Source organism: Symphalangus syndactylus, chromosome 20 (genome assembly GCF_028878055.3).
Source record: "Symphalangus syndactylus isolate Jambi chromosome 20, NHGRI_mSymSyn1-v2.1_pri, whole genome shotgun sequence".
In the NCBI taxonomy this organism is placed as follows: Eukaryota; Metazoa; Chordata; class Mammalia; order Primates; family Hylobatidae; genus Symphalangus; species Symphalangus syndactylus.
The window spans coordinates 38,762,808-38,783,922 of record NC_072442.2 but is presented as its reverse complement, the minus strand read 5'-3'; the positions used below and the strand labels follow the sequence as shown (position 1 = coordinate 38,783,922).

General features: G+C 45.5%; 1 protein-coding gene across 7 annotated transcripts in view; it reads left to right on the top strand.

Moving 5' to 3' along the window:
• Positions 1–263: 263 nt before the first annotated feature.
• Positions 264–21,115, top strand: part of LOC129470003 (puromycin-sensitive aminopeptidase) — a 114,942-nt gene continuing 94,090 nt past the window's right edge. For 2 of the 7 annotated variants that reach the window (XM_055257287.2, XM_055257290.2), the window contains exon 1: positions 9,589–10,094. In XM_055257287.2, the coding sequence (XP_055113262.1) occupies positions 9,834–10,094 (261 nt within the window). In that variant the 5' untranslated portion in view covers positions 9,589–9,833. Of the gene's footprint in view, positions 356–9,582; positions 10,095–21,115 lie in introns of those variants that run through there. The other 5 variants (XM_055257289.2, XM_055257292.2, XM_055257288.2 and 2 more) reach the window with 5 other exon arrangements.

Below are 21,115 nucleotides of genomic sequence, written 5' to 3'. Positions count from 1 at the left end.
TCCTTTGGCCACATTTTTATGTGCATAATGTTATATTGCTATCCCCAAATAAATAAAACTATGTATCTATCCATCAATCTGTCTAATCTATAGCTCACATATTATTATGACAAATTAAGTTATCCATCAGTATAGCAAACATTTTAAAGCATGTGAAATTAATCTACTTTCCTTTCATGAAGAACACAGGATGGGTAGGCAGCATTCCATCTACTCACATTTCCAACTGTCATTTCAACAGCCATTTTAAGTTACGGAAGAGTCAAGGCTGGGACCTCATGGCATCACTTTCCATGGATTGCTCTCCGAGTTTTTGTGTTCCTGGCCTTTGGAACCCCTTCATCATATTCCGCAGGTAAGCCACATATTAGTGGAATTCGAGTTATAATTTGTATGCTTGAAATTGACATTGAAGGCCATAATTTGTAAGTCAGAGAGGTTAAATAGTAACTGTAATGCTTTGTTTTGATCTAACTTGGTGGTTTTGTAATGGTTCTCTCAAATGCTCCACATCTTTCTCTTTCTGTGTTCCACAGCTGGGGTTTCTCTCCTTCCTGCCTGAATATTTTGCCTCCCTAATCCAATTCCTTTACATTATCTTTGCTCTGAAATACTTCTTTCGATGACTTACATTTGCTGTCTATAATTTTACTTCAACTTTTTACTAGTCCTGCTACAAAGACCATTCTCACATTAAGAAAATAATAGGTTTTTTTTTTTTTTTTTTTTTTGAGACGGGGTCTCGTTTTGTCACCCAGGCTGGAGTACAATGGCGTGACCTTGACTCATTGCAAACTCCACCTCCTGGGTTCAAGCAATTCTCCTGCCTCAGCCTCCCGAGTAGCTGCGATTACAGGCGCCCACCACCACGCCCGGCTAATTTTTTTGCATTTCTAGTAGAAACAGGGTTTCACCATGTTCGCCAGGCTAGTCTTGAACTCCTGACCTCAAGTGATCTGCCCACCTCGGCCTCCCAAAGTGCTGGGATTACAAGGGTGAACCACCATGCCCAGCCCAATGATAGGCTTTTTAAGAAATTCTCAAACCACTGGAGAAATCATACTTTTCTTTGAGATAAGCATGCATTATGCCCATATCTGCTTTACAGATGGGGAAACTGAGGCACAGAATTGATAGGACTTGTTTTAGATCATAAAGTCAGTGATGATATTGAAACTATTTCTTGGCCGGGCACGGTGGCTCAAGCCTGTAATCCCAGCACTTTGGGAGGCCGAGGCGGGTGGATCATGAGGTCAGGAGATCGAGACCATCCTGGCTAACACGGTGAAACCCCGCCTCTACTAAAAAAATACAAAAAAATTAGCCGGGCATGTTGGCGGGCGCCTGTGGTCCCAGCTACTCGGGAGGCTGAGGCAGGAGAATGGCGTGAACCCGGGAGGTGGAGGTTGCGGTGAGCCGAGATTGCGCCACCGCACTCCAGCCTGGGGGACAGAGAAAGACTCCGTCTCAAAAAAAAAAACTATTTCTTTTTGTGTCCTCATATTCGTCAGGCTAGTACTTGAAAACTGAAAACAATAGTGGCTCTGGCTAGAATGACTGATTTTTTTTTTCTTTTCTTTTCTTTCTTTTTTTTTTTTTTTTTTTTTTTTGAGACGGAGTCTTTCTCTGTCGCCCAGGCTGGAGTGCGGTGGCGCGATCTCGGTTCACTGCAAGCTCCGCCTCCCGGGTTCACGCCATTCTCCTGCCTCAGCCTCCCGAGTAGCTGGGACTACAGGCGCCCGCCAACACGCCCGGCTAATTTTTTGTATTTTTTAGTAGAGACGGGGTTTCACCGTGTTAGCCAGGATGGTCTCGATCTCCTGACCTCGTGATCCGCCCGCCTCGGCCTCCCAAAGTGCTGGGATTACAGGCTTGAGCCACCGCGCCCGGCCTTCTTTTCTTTATTAAGCTTTTTTTTTTTTTTTTTTAAGAGACAGGATTTCGGCCGGGCACACTGGCTCACGCCTGTAATCCCTGCACTTTGGGAGGCCGAGGCGGGTGGATCACCTGAGGTCAGGAGTTTGAGACCAGCCTGGCCAACATGGTGAAACCCCCTCTCTACTGAAAATACAAAAAATTAGCTGGGCGTGGTGGCAGTCATCTGTAATCCCAGCTACTTGGGAGGCTGAGGCAGGAAAATTGCTTGAACCCCCGGGAGGCGGAGGTTGCAGTGAGCCGAGATTGTGCCACTGCACTCCAGCCTGGGCAACAAGAGCAAAACTTTGTCTCAAAAAAAACCAAACCAAACCAAAACAAATAGAGACAGGATTTCACTCTGTTGCCCAGGCTGGACTGCAGTGATGCAGTCATAGCTTACTGCAGCCTCAAACTCCTGGGTTCAAGGAATCCTCCCACTTTAGCCTCCCAAGTAGCTAGGACTACAGGCATAGGCCACCACAACCAGCTAATTAAAAACATTTTTTTTTTTTTTTTTTTTTAGAGACGGAGTCTCGCTCTGTTGTGCAGGCTGGAGTGCAGTGGTGCCATCTTGGCTCACTGCAAGCTCCGCCTCCCGGGTTCACACCATTCTCCTGCCTCAGCCTCCCGAGTAGCTGGCACCCGCCACCACGCCCGGCGAATTTTTTTTTTTTTTTGTATTTTTAGTAGAGACGGGGTCTCACCGTGTTGGCCAGGATAGTCTTGATCTCCTGACCTCGTGATCCACCTGCCTCGGCCTCCCAAAGTGCTGGGATTACAGGTGTGAGCCACTCCGCCTGGCCAATTTTTTTTTTTTTTTGTAGAGATGGGAGTATCACTATGATGCCCAGAGTGGTCTTGAACTCCTGGCCTCAAGTCATCCTCCTGCCTCAGTCTCCCAAATCTTTGTTAACTTTTTATTGATATATATGGACTTCCATAGGTTTTTCATTTGCAGATTTTTAAATGTGTGGTAAACAGAGAAGCCTAGAAGCCTGTTAAAAGTAGGGCTAAGGATCTTGGGACATTACTGACTTTCCCATTCCTTCTGAAGCACCATGGATAGAAATGAATTTCCAAGGGCCCTTGTGTTCTAATTTCTGTTATTTCAGAGAAGCCTGTATGGAGCATATGTTAGGTGGTCATCCAGTCATATTTAAGGGAACTGTGTGTTATCTTCCATTCCTCTAGCCCAAGTTCTAAGTGTGGTTTATTCTTGACTTGCTGCATTGGAATCTCTTGGATCATGGGACCAAGTATGGGGCCAAGTAAGGTTCTCTTCTTTCTCCTCAGGAGGATCAAAAATTACTGCTGCCATGAAGTCTGTGGCCCTAGTGTTTTGTTTTTGTTTTTGTTTTTGTTTGAGATGGACTTTCACTCTTGTTGCCCAGGCTGAAATGCAATGGCATGATCTTGGCTCACTGCAACGTCCGCCTCCTGGGTTCAAGCAATTCTCCTGCCTCAGCCTCCCGAGTAGCTGGGATTACAGGCATGCAACACCACGACCGGCTAATTTTGTATTTTTAGTAAAGATGGGGTTTCTCCATGTTGGTCAGGCTGGTCTTGAACTCCCAACCTCAGGTGATCCGCCCACCTTGGCCTCCCATAGTGCTGGGATTACAGGCGTGAGGCACGGTGCCTAGCCTAGTGTTTTGTTTTTTTTTTGTTTTTTGTTTTTTGTTTTTTTTTTTTGAGGCGGAGTCTCGCTCTGTCGCCCAGGCTGGAGTGCAGTGGCGCAATGTCGGCTCACTGCAAGCTCCGCCTCCCGGGTTCACGCCATTCTCCTGCCTCAGCCTCTCCGAGTAGCTGGGACTACAGGCGCCCGCCACCACGCCCGGCTAATTTTTTGTATTTTTAGTAGAGACGGGGTTTCACCATGTTAGCCAGGATGGTCTCGATCTCCTGACCTCGTGATCCGCCCACCTCGGGCTCCCAAAGTGCTGGGATTACAAGCGTGAGCCACCACGCCCGGCCTTAGTGTTTTGTTTTTAATCTTTTCTGTGATTTTATAAAAGAAAGTTGCCTCTAGTCTTAGGTTCACGTAGTTTCTCTATGGGGCACACATCTTGTACATACAGGAAAGGCTACAGACTGGGTAAAATATTCTCTCTTGGTTAATTGGCTAGTCAGCTCAATAATAATTGAGATGTACTTTGTGCAGGGTCTGGTACTGACAGTAATAAAGGAATTAGAAAACAAGCTCTTACTAGTAGTACATCTTGCAAAGATACACATATAAAATAAATTTAAACACAATTATAGGCCGGGCGCGGTGGCTCACGCCTGTAATCCTAGCACTTTGGGAGGCCGAGGCGGGCAGATCACCTGAGGTCGGGAGTTCGAGATCAGCCTGACAAACATGGAGAAACCCCGTCTCTACTAAAAATACAAAAAATTAGCCGGATGTGGTGGCACATGCCTGTAATTCCAGCTACTCATGAGGCTGAGGCAGGAGAATCATTTGGACCCGGGAGGCGGAGGTTGCGGTGAGCCGAGATTGTGCCATTGCACTCCAGCCTGGGCAATAAAAGCAAAACTCCGTCTCAAAAAAAAACCAGAATAAAACAAAAACAACAACACAATTACAGAGTGACAGAACAAGTACAAATAAATCAGCAAAAGCCAGTACTTGTGAACTGATGGGAAAAGAGAGTTGGGTGGAGTTAGTCAATGAGGACTTCCTGGAAAAGGTGAGTTTTGAAGAAAGGGAGGGGCCCCATTTGTCGAAAAAGATGAGGAGGTCATTCCAGCAATAACGCATGAGCAATGGTAGAGAAGAGAAGAATGAGCAAGCTGTAAGGGCCAATCATTAAACTGGTTAGCTTGTTAAGACTGGAGAATATATGTTAAAGGATAAGAAAAAACAAGTCTGGGAAAATGATAACGACAGTTCATGGAGAGCCTTAAATGGTTATGAATGAAATTTGCTTTAACAGACATAATGAAAATAACATTTTGAGAAGCTGAGAAACAGATGAACTATAATAAAATAAAACTGGTTAGGGCTGGGCGCGGTGGCTCACGCCTGTAATCCCAGCACTCTGGGAGGCCAAGGCAGGCAGATCACGAGGTCAGGAGATCGAGACCATCCTGGCTAACACAGTGAAACCCTGTCTCTACTAAAAATACAAAAAATTAGCTGGGCCTGGTGGCAGGTGCCTGTAGTCCCAGCTACTTGCGAGGCTGAGGAAGGAGAATGGCTTGAACCTGGGAGGCGGAGCTTGCAGTGAGCTGAGATCGCGCCACTGCACTCCAGCCTGGGTGGCAGAGCGAGACTCTGTCTCAAAAACAAAACAAAACAAAATAAAACAAAACAAAACAAAACTGGAGAGTTAGAACAACTGGGAATCTGCTGCAAGATTCTCAGGAGAGAAAAAAAATGCCTAGGTCCTAATTGTGGCTCTGCCAATTATTAGTGTATGACCTTAGGCAAGTCCTTGAATTTCTGTGTGCCTGTTTCCTCAAATGTGAAATGGGGATAATGGTGTCTGCCTCACAGAGTTGTTGAGAATAATTAAATGAATTAATATATGAAAAGTGTTGGCCAGGCATGGTGGCTCACACTTGTAATCCCAGCACTTTGGGAGGCCGAGGTGGGCGGATCACTTGAGGACAGGAATTCGAGACCAGCCTGGCCAACATGGTGAAATCCCGTCTCTACTGAAAATACAAAAAAATTAACCAGGTGTGGTGGTGGGCAGCTGTAATCCCAGCTACTTGGGTGGCTGAGGCAGGAGAATTGCTTGAACCCAGGAGGTGGAGGTTGCAGTGAGCTGAGCTCACACCATTGCAATCCAGCCTGGGCAACAAGAGTGAAACTCCATCTCAAAAAAAACCCAAAACAAAAGAAAAAAAAAAACAAAGTGTTTAGTAAGCACTTGATAAACATTCAGTTACAGTTAATTAAATTATTATTATATGGGCTGGGCTCGGTGGTTCATGCCTGTAATCCCAGCCCTTAGGGAGGCCTAGGCAGGTGGATCACCTGAGGTCAGGAGTTTGAGACCAGCCTGGCCAACATGGTGAAACCCAGCCTCTACTAAAAATAAAAAAATTAAAAAATGAAAAAGAAATAAAAAGAAAAAAGAAAAAATAAACAAGAAAAACAAAACAAAACAAACAAATAAAACTAAAAATACGAAAATTAGCCGGGCATGGTGGTGGGCACCTGTAATCCCAGCTACTTAGGAGGCTGGGGCAGAAGAGTTGCTTGAACCTAGGGGGCAGAGGTTGCATGAGCCAAGATCATTCCATTGCAATCCAGCCTAGGCAACAAGAGCGAAACTCCATCTCAAAAAAAAAAAAGTGTTTAGTAAGCACTCGATAAACATTCAATTAAAACAGTTAATTAAATTATTATTATATGGGCTGGGCACGGTGGTTCATGTCTGTAATCCCAGCCCTTTGGGAGGTCTAGGTGGGCAGATCACCTGAGGTCAGGAGTTTGAAACCAGCCTGGCTAATACGGTGAAACCCCATCTTTACTAAAAATACAAAAATTAGTCAGGTATGGTGGTGGGCGCCTGTAATCCCAGCTACTGAGGAGGCTGGGGCAGGAGAATTGCTTGAACCCATGAGGTGGAGGTTGCAGTGAGCTGAGATCATGCCACTGCACTCCAGCCTGGGTGACAGAGGAGTCTCCAGCTCAAAAAAAAAAATTATTATATGTTATTTAAATTATTATTTCTCTGACCAGTAAGTGGTCATAGAACTACGTATATATAACAAAAGGCCCCATCTCACACCTTAGTTTGAAAGGATTGCAGGTTTTCAATCTGCCTTTCTGAAAAGTATGTAGGATTCAGAGGCTAAGAAGCCAGGCCCAGAGTCCAAAACTGTGCTGCCCAGTACGAGAGCCACTAACCACACGTGACTACTGATCATGTGAAATGTGGATAGTCAGAATTTAGATGTGCTATAAATATAAAATAAGTTGGTGTGAACAAAATAAGTAAAATATCTCATTAATTTTTTTTTTTTTTTTTTTGAGATGGAGTTTTGCTCTTTTTGCCCAGGCTGGAGTGCAGTGCTGTGATCTCCTCTGCCTTCTGGGTTCAAGTGATTCTTCTGCCTCAGCCTCCAGAGTAGCTGGCTAGGATTACAGACATGCTCCACCATGCCTGGCTAATTTTTATATTTTTAGTAGAGACGGGATTTCACCATGTTGGTCAGGCTGGTCTTGAACTCCTGACCTCAGGTGATTCACCTGTCTTGGCCTCCCAAAGTGCTGGGATTACAGGCGTGAGCCACAGTGCCCGGCCTCATTAATATTTTTTATATTGATTACGTGTTGAAATGATAATATTCTGGATATGTTGGGTTAAATAAGGTGTATTTTCATTTGTTTCCTTTTTACTTTTTTCTGATGTGGCTACTGTAAGATTTAATACTACCTAGTGGTTCACACTATGTTTCTGCTGGACAGTACTGGTCCATTACAACATACTACATTCAGTTTTGGAAATTACAGGGTTCTATCTGAGAAATTTCTATAAAGAAATATGAAGATTATGGATAAATCTCATTGCCTTTGACACTTTAAAGAATATTTTTAAAATTGTTATTTCATTTTTATTTTTTTAGAGACAGGGCCTCACTCTGTCACCTGGAGTGCAGTGGCACCATTACAGCTCACTGCAGCCTCCACCTCCTGGGCTCAAGTGATCCTCCCGTCTCAGCCTCCCGAGTAGCTGGGATCATAGGCACATGTCACCACAACTGGGCCCACCTTTTTTTTTTTTTTTTTTTGAGATGGAGTCTCGCTGTTGCCCAGGCTGGAGTGTAGTGGCGTGATCTCAGCTCACTGCAACCTCCGCCTCCTGGGTTCAAGCGATTCTCCTGCCTCAGCCTCCCTAGTAGCTGGGACTACAGGTGCATGACACTATGCCAGGCTAATTTTTGTATTTTTGTTTTTTTTTTGAGACGGAGTCTCGCTCTGTCACCCAGGCTGGCGTGCAGTGGCGTGATCTCGGCTCACTGCAAGCTCCGCCTCCTGGGTTCATGCCATTCTCCTGCCTCAGCCTCTCCGAGTAGCTGGGACTACAGGCGCCCGCCACCACGCCCGGCTAATTTTTTGTATTTTTAGTAGAGACGGGGTTTCACTGTGGTCTCGATCTCCTGACCTCGTGATCCGCCCGCCTCGGCCTCCCAAAGTGCTGGGATTACAAGCGTGAGCCACCGCGCCCGGCCTAATTTTTGTATTTTTAGTAGAGATAGGGTTTCACCATATTGGCCAGGCTGGTCTCGAACTCCTGACCTCGTGATCCACCTGCCTCAGCCTCCCAAAGTGCTGGGATTACAGGTGTGAGCCACCGTGCCTGGCCCTGGCCCCCCTTTTAAAGATAACTTCAGTGACTATATATATATATATATATATTCTCAATTTGCAAGGTATCTACAGAACTGAGAGAGCCACAGATAGTTCACCATTAAAGAGGCCATGATTGCTGAAGGATCTTTTAGTTTAAAAAGAAACAAAGATGAAAATGGGGAAAAGGTGAAACATCCCATTTTATTTTATTTTTTATTTATTTTTTTGAGACAGAGTCTCACTCTGTAGCCCAGGCTGGAACGCAGTGGCGCAATCTCGGCTCACTGCAACCTCCACCTCCCGAGTTCAAGCGATTCTCCTACCTCAGCCTCCTGAATAGCTGGGACAACAGGCGCCACCAAGCCTGGCTATTTTTTTTTTGTATTGTTAGTAGAGATGGGGTTTCACCATATTGGCCAGGCTGGTCTTGAACTCCTAACCTTGTGATCCGCCTGCCTTGGCCTCCCAACGTGCTGGGATTACAGGCGTGAGCCATCGCGACCGGCCGAAACATCCAATTTTAAACATTAAATCAGGGAAACAAAAATATAGTTTTTGAAATCACTCCCTCGAAAGTCCAAATCTCATTGGTTGAAGTAACCTAGATTATTAAGAATTTTTTTTTTTTTTTTTTTTTTGAGACGGAGTCTTGCTCTGTCGCCCAGACTGGAGTGCAGTGGCGCGATCTCGGCTCACTGCAAGCTCTGCCTCTCGGGTTCACGCCATTCTCCTGCTTCAGCCTCCCGAGTAGCTGGGACTACAGGCGCCCGCCACCGCGCCCGGCTAATTTTTTGTACTTTTAGTAGAGACGGGGTTTCACCATGTTAGCCAGGATGGTCTCGATCTCCTGACCTCGTGATCCGCCCTCCTCGGCCTCCCGAAGTGCTAGGATTACAGGCGTGAGCCACCGCGCCCGGCTATTAAAGGTTTTATAACAAAACATTTTCAAATCATCGTTTGAATTTGCTGGTTAACAGGAATTGAGGCCAAAGAGCCTCAAGTCAGGGCTTTTCGCTGACCTGGAGGCAGAATCCAGTTTGGGGTTTTGCTTGTAACTGGTATTTTATGCATGCGACCCTGGCTGAACTGACCAACTGCGTAGGCTCCAACTTCCCGAGGGCCCCTTATGCCTTTCCTTCCTCTGATCAAGCCCTTCCCGGCTCTTTCCAGTTGGAAGGCCGCCCCCACTCCTGAGCGGCGCCGACAGGTGCAGCGCCCGCCTCCTGCCCTGCGCTAGCGCCGGCAACCCGGCGCCCTCCCGCTCCGCCGGCCGCGCCCTCGCCCTCGCCCTCGCCGCTCCGCCGGCCGCGCCCTAGCCCTCGCCCTCGCCGCTCCGCCCTCTGCCCTGGCGTGCGCGCGCACTCCACGGGGGCGCGTCCGGCCGGTGGGGCCGCGCACGCAGCCGCCGCCACCGCCTCCCCTTCTCCCTCCCTCCTTGCAGGCCCTCCTCCCCTTCCCTCCCCTCCGCCCCCTTCCCCGTAGGCAGCCCGCCCGCCAGTCCGCCCGCACCGCCTCCTTCCCAGCCCCTAGTGCTCCGGCTGGGTCTCTCCCCCGCCCCCCAGGCTCCCCCGGTAGCTCTCCTCCGGCGGTCGCCCGCGCTCGGTGGATGTGGCTGGCAGCTGCCGCCCCCTCCCTCGCTCGCCGCCTACTCTTCCTCGGCCCTCCGCCTCCTCCCCTCCTCCTTCTCCTCTTCAGCCGCTCCTTTCGCCGCCGCCGCCGCCTCCACAGCCTGGGCCTCGCCGCGATGCCGGAGAAGAGGCCCTTCGAGCGGCTGCCTGCCGATGTCTCCCCCATCAACTACAGCCTTTGCCTCAAGCCCGACTTGCTGGACTTCACCTTCGAGGGCAAGCTGGAGGCCGTCGCCCAGGTACAGCGACCCTCGGGCGCCGGGGCAAGCTGCGGGGCGAGCAGTTAGGCCGCGCCCGCGAGCTGGACTCGGGGCCCGGCCGGGAGGGCGGGCAGGCCTCGGGTCGGTGCTGGGCGGCCGCAGGGCGCCGGGGTCGGCGTGCTCTGCGTTGCTCAGTTGGGGCTGAGGCTGGGGCTGGGGCCGGGGCAGGGACCGGGGCCGGAGCTGAGGCTGGGGCTTGGGCTGGGGCCGCGCTGCGGGAGCTCTGTGGAGCCGGCGGCCCGGCCATTGCGCCCCTCCCCGGCGAGCACACCTGTGTGGGGCTTTCCCCCCCGCCCCGGACCCTTCTGGGCTTGATAGTGTTCCGGGGGAGGCTGGAGGGTGTTGGGGGAGGACGGAGAGGTCATGGGAGTCCCGGCTCTGCCTCAACCGCCTGACTCAGTTCTTTCTTTGGTTTCTCTCTACACCTCTCGGGTGATAGATTGGAGGGGGTGGTCGTTTGGGACTCTGGCCGCAGCGTTGGAGCGAGGAGGGGAGCTTCTAGAAGGGAGGGAGAGGGTGAGAACGAGAATGTTAATCCCAGGCAGCCTCGCTGACTTCTCCCCGCCTGCTCCAGGCCAGGGGCTGGGTTTCCAAGATGATCCGCCCCCTCCCCCTTTCCCTCAAGTGACAGTGCAGCAGTGACTTTGTTCTCTCCTAACCTCTAGAGAAGCTGCGGGAGGACCCCATCTCTGCTTTTCCTCCTATCTTCCTAGCTTTGCGGCCTTCGAAGCTGGTGGATTTATTGCTACCGTGATGGTTGCTTAGCAGTACCTTTCTCTAAGAAGCTGGCTGGGCGCGGTGGCTCATGCCTGTAATCCCAGCACTTTGGGAGGCTGAGGCGGGCGCACTTGAGGTCAGGAGTTCGAGACCAGCCTGACCAACATGGTGAAACCCCTGTCTCTACTAAAAATACAAAAACCAGCGGGGCGTGGTGGCGGGCCCCTGTAATCTCAGCTACTCGGGAGGCTAAGGCAGGAGAATCCCTTGAACCCGGGGGCAGAGGTTGCAGAGTCGAGATTGCCCTGCTGCACTCCAGCCTGGGCGACAGAGTGAGACTCCGTCAAAAAAAAAAAGGAAAGAAAGAAAGAAGCTATTAGTTATAACATACCACTGGTGAAAATATTCCATTACTCTTCACTGCAGTTTTTGGTGAATCATACTCCCCTCCCTCCTCTTGCAGCATTATCTGAAGTATTGTTTGATTTTGGAGACCATCAGTATAGATGCCCGACAAACATCCTGCACAATAGGCATTTATGATACTATGTAATGGGAAGCCTGTAATAAAAATGGGAACTGTTTGATAGTTATCTGTAAATAGAATGTTAGTAAATATATTTTGTTTCATTTCTCTTCCTACTGCAGTCTGGGATGGGGGGAAATCAGTAGGCTCCAACCTTAAAGAACATGGTGTATATAGCAATGAAATGAAATGAAGACTGGTACTCGAATGAATTGAATGTTGGTAGTTGTCTTTGAAAACCAAGAGGGTACGGTACTCAGATTAAAAATATGCCTAAAAGTACAGAATTTAAAAGTGTAGTTATCTATACTTTATACTTATCTCTGATAGATAACTATAGCTGTTACATTTGGGGCACTGGTGTGAAAGCAAGAGGGCTCTAGGATTTGGCAGCATCAAAAGGCAGAACTTAGTGAAAATCAGGTGATTTAAAATTTTTCCATTAAGAATATGAATCAGAACGAATGCATCTTGGGTCTAAATTAGAATTTGAGAAGGTTATTTGGGAAAGTGTGGTTTAAGCCAAGTGACTAGAGTGTTTGATATATATTGGCAAGGGGCAGATGGGAGGGATTGTAAACAGTAGTGTGTCTTGTGACTTGGCAAACCTTTGGGAAAGAGAACCTAGTGATGAATGAGTTCGCATTATGTGAAAAGACTAACATTAAAAAAAAATTTGTTTCTTTACCCTATTAGTTGTCAAAATGGGTTCATAATTTTTGGAGGCAAACATATTTTGGGAAAAGTCTAGAAAAAAGTACAGATTTTTAAATGATTACTTATTAAAGAAGTGAGTTTGATTTAAGTATTGGGATAGAACAACAAGCAGTGACATGTTTCTCTTTACCTCTTTTCTACTTTTGTGGAAGACTGGTTTGTGCCATTGAGGGAGCATATGGTAATATACTAGATATTAGCAGGGACTTGTTAATTTCATGCAAGGAAATAAATAAAAAATAAATAAATTTTTTAAGTAACATGAACTTCTCAAAAACACTTTTTTTCCAGAAATTCTTTTCAGGCTAGATGGCAACACAAAGATGACACAATAGTGAATTCCAACAGGTTTTATTAAAGGATGATTGGACTTTCAAATTGTACTAATTGACATGTTTGGAAGGGTAAAAGAGGAATTAACATTGGTAAGAAGTAAAAAGCATATATTAATGTTTTTGAAATCCATGAATTAGAGCAATACGTTTAAATTATGGGATTAGGTGGTATCTTGTGGGAATTTTAAAATATTGACAAAATTCTTTTTTTTTTTTTTTTTTGAGATGCAGTCTCGCTCTGTCGCCCAGGCTGGAGTGCAGTGGCATGATCTTGCCTCACTGCAAGCTCTGCCTCCTGGGTTCACGCCATTCTCCTGCCTCAGCCTCCCAAGTAGCTGGGACTATAGGTGCCCGCCACTGCACCCAGCTAATTTTTTGTATTTTTAGTAGAGACAGGGTTTCACTGTGGTCTCCATCTCCTGACCTCGTGATCCGCCCGCCTCAGCCTCCCAAAGAGCTGGGATTACAGGCGTGAGCCACTGTGCCCGGCAACAAAATTCTTATCTGTAGAAACTTATATTTATAACTGATATTGGGTCAGTTTCCTAACAGTTGGAATCACATAACACAAAACATGCAAGTTGCTTAGTTGCTTTAGTTACAAAATTTTATGATAAGCCCAGAGTATTTGTACAGGTTACATATGAGAAACTTAGTGGATTTATTTTATTTTTTATTTTTATTTTTTTTGAGACGGAGTTTCGCTCTTTCACCCAGGCTGGAGTGAAGTGGTGTGATCTCAACTCACTGCAACCTCCACCCTGCCCCTCCGCCAGGTTCTAGCGAGTCTCCCTGCCTCAGCCTCCCGGGTAGCTGGGACTACAGGTGTGTGCCACCACGCCCAGCTAATTTTTGTATTTTTAGTAGAGATGGGGTTTTGCCATGTTGGCCAGGCTGGTCTCGAACTCCTGACCTCAGGTGATCCCCTTCCCTTGGCCTCCCAAAGGGCTGGGATTATAGGCATGAGCCACCATGCCCGGCCAACTTAGTGGATTTTTAACCTGGCCTGGGGTGTGGACTGCTGGAGAAGGTGAAGAAATAGTCCATGTTCAGTGATTCAAAAATTAGTTGTCTTGGCCAGGCGCGGTGGCTCATGCCTGTAATCCCAGCACTCTGGGAGACCGAGGCGGGCGGATCACGAGGTCAGGAGATCGAGACCATCCTGGCTAACACAGTGAAACCCCATCTCTACTAAAATATAAAAAATTAGCCGGGCGTGGTGGTGGGCGCCTATAGTCCCAGCTACTCAGGAGCCTGAGGCAGGAGAATGGCGTGAACCTGGGAGGCGGAGTTTGCAGTGAGCTGAGATCGCACCACTGCACTCCAGCCTGGGCGACAGAGCGAGACTCTGTCTCAAAAAAAAAAAAAAAAATTAGTTGTCTTTCACATTAGTGTGGTCTAGCTGGTTTTGAAAATTTGTTATTATACAGAAGTTTCTCTACGCCCAAAATTTATTTCATTCACTGTCCCCTCCCTTTACACTGGATACTTGAGAGCAGTGGACTTTTGTAGATATTTCATATTTTGATCCTCTCCGTTTGTGGATAATTAATTAAAATGAATTATAAGTTTATGTATGTGACTACTATTTATGATTATGAGTGTGTAGTGGTTGGTACAATAATTGGATATTCTCCTTTTTTTTTTTTGAGATGGAGTCTTGCTGTCACCCAGGCTGGAATGCAGTGGCGCGATCTTGGCTCACTGCAGCCTCTGCCTCCCGGGTTCAAGCAATTCTCCTGCCTCAGCCTCCTGAGTAGCTGGGACTACAGGCACACGCCGCCATGCCTGGCTGATTTTTTTGTATTTTTAGTAGAGATGGGGTTTCACCATATTGGCCAGGATGGCCTTGATCTCCTGACCTCGTTCCATCTTCCTTGGCCTCCCAAAGTGTTGGGATTACAGGCGTGAGCCACCGTGCCCAGCTGGGCTTTCTCTTATGGAAATATTTTACCTGTGCCAGAGAAACTAAGTATCATTCAAGGCCAGAAATCAGGATATCCTAGCTAACCCCTGGCCTCTACTAACAAAATATTCATGTTGGAGATAACTAAATTGGCACTAAGAGTTGCCAATATAGTAGTTTGGCAGATTAAAAATTTGGCACCTAAATGGTTATTGTCAATTCTATGTTAGAAATTTTTTGCCCAAATTCTGCATATTTTCTCTTTTTTTTTTTGAGACGGAGTTTAGCCCTTGTTGTCCAGGCTGGAGTGCAGTGGCGCGATCTCGGCTCACGGCAACCTCCGCCTCCCAGGTTCAAGCAATTCTCCTCCCTCAGACTCCCAAATAGCTGGGATTACAGGCATGCGCCACCACACCCAGCTAATTTTTTTTATTTTTAGTGGAGATGGGGTTTCTCCTTGTTGGTCATGCTGGTCTCAAACTCCTGACCTCAGGTGATCCACCTGCCTCAGCCTCCCAAAGTGCTGGGATTATGGGTGTAAGCCACTGAGCCACCGTGCCCGGCTTCTTTGTTGAGACGGAGTTTTGCTCTTGTTGCCCAGGCTGGAGGGCAATGGCGCGATCTCGGCTCACTGCAACCTCTGCCTGCCAGTCTCAAGCGTTTCTCCTGCCTCAGCCTCCAGAGTAGCTGGGATTACAGGCGGGCACCACCAAGCCCAGCTAATTTTTTGTATTTTTAGTAGAGAGGGGGTTTCATCATGTTGTCTAGGCTGGTCTCAAACTCCTGACCTCAGGTGATCCACCCGCCTTGGCCTCCCAAAATGCCGGGATCATAGGCATGAGCCACTGTGCCTGGCCATTTTCTGTGTAATCATTTTGGCCGACACTGTGGCTACTGCTGTAATCTTAGCACTTTGGGAGGTGGAGGTGGGAGAATTACTTGAGCACAGGAGTCAACATAGCAAGACCCTGTCTCCAGGAAAAAAAAAAAAAAAGGAAGAAATTGTCTTACAAAAAATTCATATATATAAAATTAAATTCAAAATATTGGTGATAAGGAATTGAATTTGTTCAGATTTTCTGTTTTTTGAAATGTATCTATGAGGAAAGAAGTATAACAAACAGTTTTGTATGCTAAGCTTTGTCTAATTCATCTGGCAATGAATTCTGCAGTGAATTTTCCAGATAACTGAAGTTTACCCTTTGAGGCCCTTAGACATTTTAAAAAAAGTTTACTAGGCTGGGTGTGGTGGCTCACGCCTGTAATCCCAGCACTTTGGGAGGCTGAGGTGGGTGGATCATGAGGTCAGAAGTTTGAGACCAGCCTGGACAACGTGGTGAAACCCCGTCTCTACAAAAAAATACAAAAATTAGCCGGGCGTGGTGGCACATGCCTGTAATCTCAGCTATTCGGGAGGCTGAGACAGAAGAATTGCTTGAACTCGGGACGCGGAGAAGCGGAGGTTGCGGTGAGCTGAGATCATGCCGTTGTACACCAGCCTGGGTGACAACAGTGGGACCCTGTCTCAAAAAAAAAAAGTTTACTAATCTGAATGGAGATACTTCTAAAATACATTATCTTTTTATGCTTTGCGATTCCTCATAGTGTAGGTTTGTTTCATTGTTTTTTTTTTGTAAATATTGAACTTTATTCTGAACATCTCTCATTGACCCCAAACTTTGTACTATAATTTATCAGTTTCATATCTGTTTTTTGTTTTTTTTTTTTTTCTTTTTGAGACGGAATTTTCGCTCTGTTGCCCAGGCTGGAGTGCAGTGGCACAATCTCGGCTCACTGCAACCTCCACCTCCCGGGTTCAGGCAATTCTCCTGCCTCAGCCTCTCTAGTAGCTGGGATTACAGGCATTCACCACCACGCCTGGCTAATTTTGTATTTTTAGTAGAGACAGGGTTTCACCATGTTGGCCAGGCTGGTCTTGAACTCCTGACCTCAGGTGATCTGCCTGCCTCCACCTGCCAAAGTGCTGGGATTAACAAGTATGAGCCACTGTGCCCAGCCATATCTATTCTTTTTTTTTTTTTTTTTTTTTTTGAGACAGAGTCTCACTCTGTTGCCTAGGCCAGGCTGGAGTGTGCAGTGGTGCGATCCCGGCTCGCTGCAACCTCCACTTCCCGGTTCAAGGGATTCTCCTGCCTCAGCCTCCCGAGTAGCTGGGATTACAGGTGCATGCCACCACGCCTGGCTAATTTTTGTTTTTTTGTAGAGACCAGGTTTCACCATGTTAGCTAGGCTGGTCTCAAACACCCGACCTCAGGTGATCCGCCCGCCTCTGCCTCCCAAAGTGCTGGGATTACAGGCGTGAACCACGGCGCCTAGTCCATATCTGTTCTTTTTCTTTTTTTTTTTTTTTTGTTTTTTTTTTGTTTTTGCGACAGGGTCTTGCTCTGTCGCCTAGGCTGGAGTGCAGTGGCGTAATCTCAGTTCACTGCAACCTCTGCCTCCTGGGTTCAAGTGATTCTCCTGCTTCATCCTCCCAAGTAGCTGGGACTACAGGCACCTGCCATCATGCCAGGCTAATTTTTGAATTTTTAGTAGAGAAGGGGTTTCACCATATTGGCCAGGCTGGTCTCGAACTCCTGACCTTGTGATCCACCTGTCTCGGCCTCCCAAAGTGCTTGGATTACAGGCCTAAGCCACCGCACCCGGCCAGCCTGTATCTGTTCTTTAAAGTTGTTTTGTTTTCCTTACTCTCATATTCTTCTTGCTGCTTATTGTGCCTTGTTGCTGCCTGTTGTGCAATTTCTTCCCTCTTGTATTTTACTGAACATATCTGAAGAAGCCCTAGTAGCTAGACAAACAAGCTTGTTTGGGCTAAAAAATCAATTTCCGTGTGAGAGTTTGTTGGATTCTCTTCTGAGTAAAGGGTATGCGTTTTATTGTACGGACTTTGTATCACCTATTTTGGCTTTTCATCCAGGCCTTTTTTTTTTTTAGCTTCCTGGTTCTGGATATAACTGATACTCTGATACAACCTGGGTAAATGTGGTCTTGAGTAGTAAATTATCTGTGAAGCTTCTCTGAACTTTGCCACATAAATGAGCCTGCTCTTATTGTAAAGTAAATCTTACTCTAATCTGTATGCGAGTCAGTGGGAAATAACTGAGCCTTCTAATGGCTTTTGTTGTTAACTGAGATTAGTTCTCTAGATTTTAGTGATTTCGTTTTGAACACCATGCAAGTATGTGGTTCTTGGTTTATTTGGTCACTTGTAATCTCTTTAAAATTTTATTTTAAATTAGGAAATATTTTAGAAATACAAGAAAGTCACACACTTTGAGATAAAAGAGATGTTAATGTTTTGCCCCATTTTCATCAGACTGTGCATGCTTTTTTTGGGGGGGAATAAAATGTCACAGATACCACTAAAGCCCATTTCCATCTCGTCCCACACCGCCCCTAGAAGTAACTTCTTTCTTCAGGTTGGTGCGTATTATTCCTTTTTATTCCTATGTATAGTTTAAAACTTTAATTGCATATTAGTAGCCACAAACATCACATACCAATATTCTGTGCCTTTTGCATTTTTACATTAATGGTAATTATTTTTGACGTTCTGCAAGTGGCTCTTTTCAGTGTCTCTTGTTAGAAAACTTGGCTCAACTTGAGTTTACTAATTATTTGCTTCTTCTTGTCTTTAGCTGTTATAGAATTGTTCCACCAAGGCAACAATTATTGCTATTTTAATGGTGAAATCAGTTTTATTAGGCAAATTGACTAAGCTTCAGACTGATTGGCATTTGGAATTGTCACACTGGAGATTTTCTTTTACTGAAATCTCAGGACATTGACAATCAGAAAAAAACCCTCTTGAGTCTTACTATAGTACATGTAAGGTATGTTCCTGAGTGACTGTAGTAAAGACTCATTCAGGAAAAAGTTATCTCCGATTTCTGCCTCCCTAGCTCATAGGAAACTTCCATTGTAAAGTTGTTACCAGGCGTCAAGCTGCCTCTTTGGTATAGCCCTTACTTAGTATTTGGCTAAGTTGAAGTGCAGTCTATATAGGAGGCCAAGAAGACTTAATCCTGGGTTTGAAACAAAGCAAGGATACATTAACATTCTATCCTTTAATAACATCAAGTAGAAAAATTGAAAATGAGCTTGTTATCAGTGCACTTTTATATGCCAACCTTGTTTCACTTGTGTTTTAAACTTGGAAACTGAAGATTTTAATGCTGAAATTTCTTTGAATTATTACCTGTTTTTTCAATAGTGGAACACACAGCTAATATTTACTAACATGAAGGTGTCAAAGGTGAGAAATCATGTGCTACACCATCAGGTCAGCACTACTGTTGGGAAGAGCAGCATCACAAAGAGCAGTGTTACACTGTGTTGTAGTCAGCACATACACTTATGTCCAAACAGATATTTTAAATTACCTTCTTGGGGTAGTACATATATGCTGATATCCAAAGTGCCATGTAATATAATACATAGTTTTTAAACTTCATATCATTCTGATCAGAAGCTTTATAAACTGTTAGGTGAATGCTGTTAGATGATATGAGAGCACAATTTAACCTGTGTGTGTGTATGTGTATGTCTTAACATCTATTAAGTGATGACTACATATGAGGCACTAAGTGCTAAAACAGACACTTTCCATAGATTATCCCATTATTGGTCAACTTTTTAAATCAGTGCATCACTAATATGAGACAGGATACTGACCAATTTTTAAAATTTGAATGGATTTCTATTTTTAAGATAAGTACCTTTGTTCCTTTGGTTCCTCCCTCCCACCCTTCCAGAAATGGTAGTATCCTGGAAAAAAAAAAATTAGTAGCAATTCAAGAAACAGCTTAATTCATTAGTATAAATAGATGAGTTTCCCTTAAACACAGGAGGAGTTGGAAGTTACTTGTAATTGGATGTTGTGCATGGTGCCTTTCCAAAATGCACAAATACTTTCTCTCAAATGGTTGCAGTAGTAATGTGCTGTGTGATTTGGCATGTATAATATTGTACAGGTATCTTGACATTGGTGGATTAACTGCTTGGCTACTGCGAAATTCACTGTAGATGTTGATGGATGAAAATGTGGTTGCCTAGATAATGATTAAGACCAGTAACTAAACCACGGTTATTATTTGGCTGGCATAAACTTCAAATTCAGAAAGGTTTTTATTCATTTTACCCATTGGAGCATACCCCAGTAAGTGCTTCATTTCTTTGTGTTTCTGATTGTTTGTTTGTTTGTTTAAGATGGAGTCTTGCTTTTGTCGCCCAGGTTGGAGTGCAATGACGTGATTTCGGCTCACTGCAACCTCCGCCTCCTGGGTTCAAGTGATTCTCCTGCCTCAGCCTCCCGAGTAGCTGGGATTACAGGCACCTGCCTATTACAGGCCCAGCTAATCTTTGTATTTTTAGTAGAGATGGGGTTTCACCATGTTAGTCAGGCTGGTCTCGAACCCCTGACCTCGTGATCCACCCACCTTGGCCTCCCAAAGTGCTGGGATCATAGGCATGAGCCGCCGTGCCCAGCTATGTTTCTGAATTTTTAAGTCAGCTTCTGAATAGGCAAAGAATTCTTTTTGTTTTTTGTTCAACTTTAGTGCTATAAATCGCCAGTTGGACACAAAGGTTTTAGTGCTGTTTAGGTATGTTTTGGTGAAATAAACAGTGTGAAGGAATATTGCCGCTTAAAAGATAAGCCATTCATTAAATGACATCTTTGTTTTGAAACATGAAGATTTATGAGAAGCATTTTTTTTGTGAGCCAAAGTAGTTTCACTTTATGTGTTAGAGATTTTGAATAGCTCGTTATAGACTTTGTAACTTACTGTCTCTCATTTAGATCAGGTAATTTTAGTTGCCAGCTAATCATGTTTAAATATGTATTGGTTATTAATAAATGATTACCCATATACCGGTTTTTCATGCAGATATCATATTACTCTGATGTTCTTACCTAGTTTTGTGGTATGTTCAGTTGTCTAAGAGCATTGTTGATCTGCACACAGATTTTGTTTGGTCTATACAGTGTTTCTGAAAACTTGAATTAGTTACCGTTAATAAAAAATTGAGAGATTGCACATGAAATCTGAATTTGTAGCTTTTTTTTTTTTTAAATTGGAAGATCAGGCCAGGTGCGGTGGCTCATGCCTGCAATCCCAGCACTTTGGGAGGCCGAGGCGGGCAGATCACCTGAGGTCGGGAGTTCGAGACCAGCCTGACCAACATGGAGAAACCCTGTCTCTACTAAAAATATAAAATTAACCGAGCGTGGTGGCACATGCCCGTAATCCCAGCTACTAGGGAGGCTGAGGCAGGAAAATCGCTTGAACCTGGGAGGTGGAGGTTGCGGTGAGCCGAGATCGTGCCATTGCACTCTAGCCTGGGCAACAAGAGCGAAACTCTGTCTCAAAAAAAAAAAAAGAATTGGAAGATCTGTCAGCGCTAAAACTGCCAGTCACCATAGTGATAATTCATTGGCTCCAAGAACTGGCTACCATCTCCTCCTTTTAAGGGGTTGTGCACAGCTTCCACATGGCTTGCTACACTTAGCTGCCCCTGGAAGCATTTCTTTGTGATTTAGGGCATCTGTGTTTTTGTTATTTTAGATTTAGAACCTTCAAATGTCTGGAAATGAATTTGAAGTTTTGTTTAAAACAACAAAATAAATGCATATAATCAAGGTTATGACTAAATTGAAAAATGCACAAGAGGCCAGGCGTGGTGGCTCACGTCTGTAATCTCAACACTTTGGGAGGCTGAGACGGGCGGATCACGAGGTCAGGAGTTTGAGACCAGCCTGACCAACAAGGTGAAACCC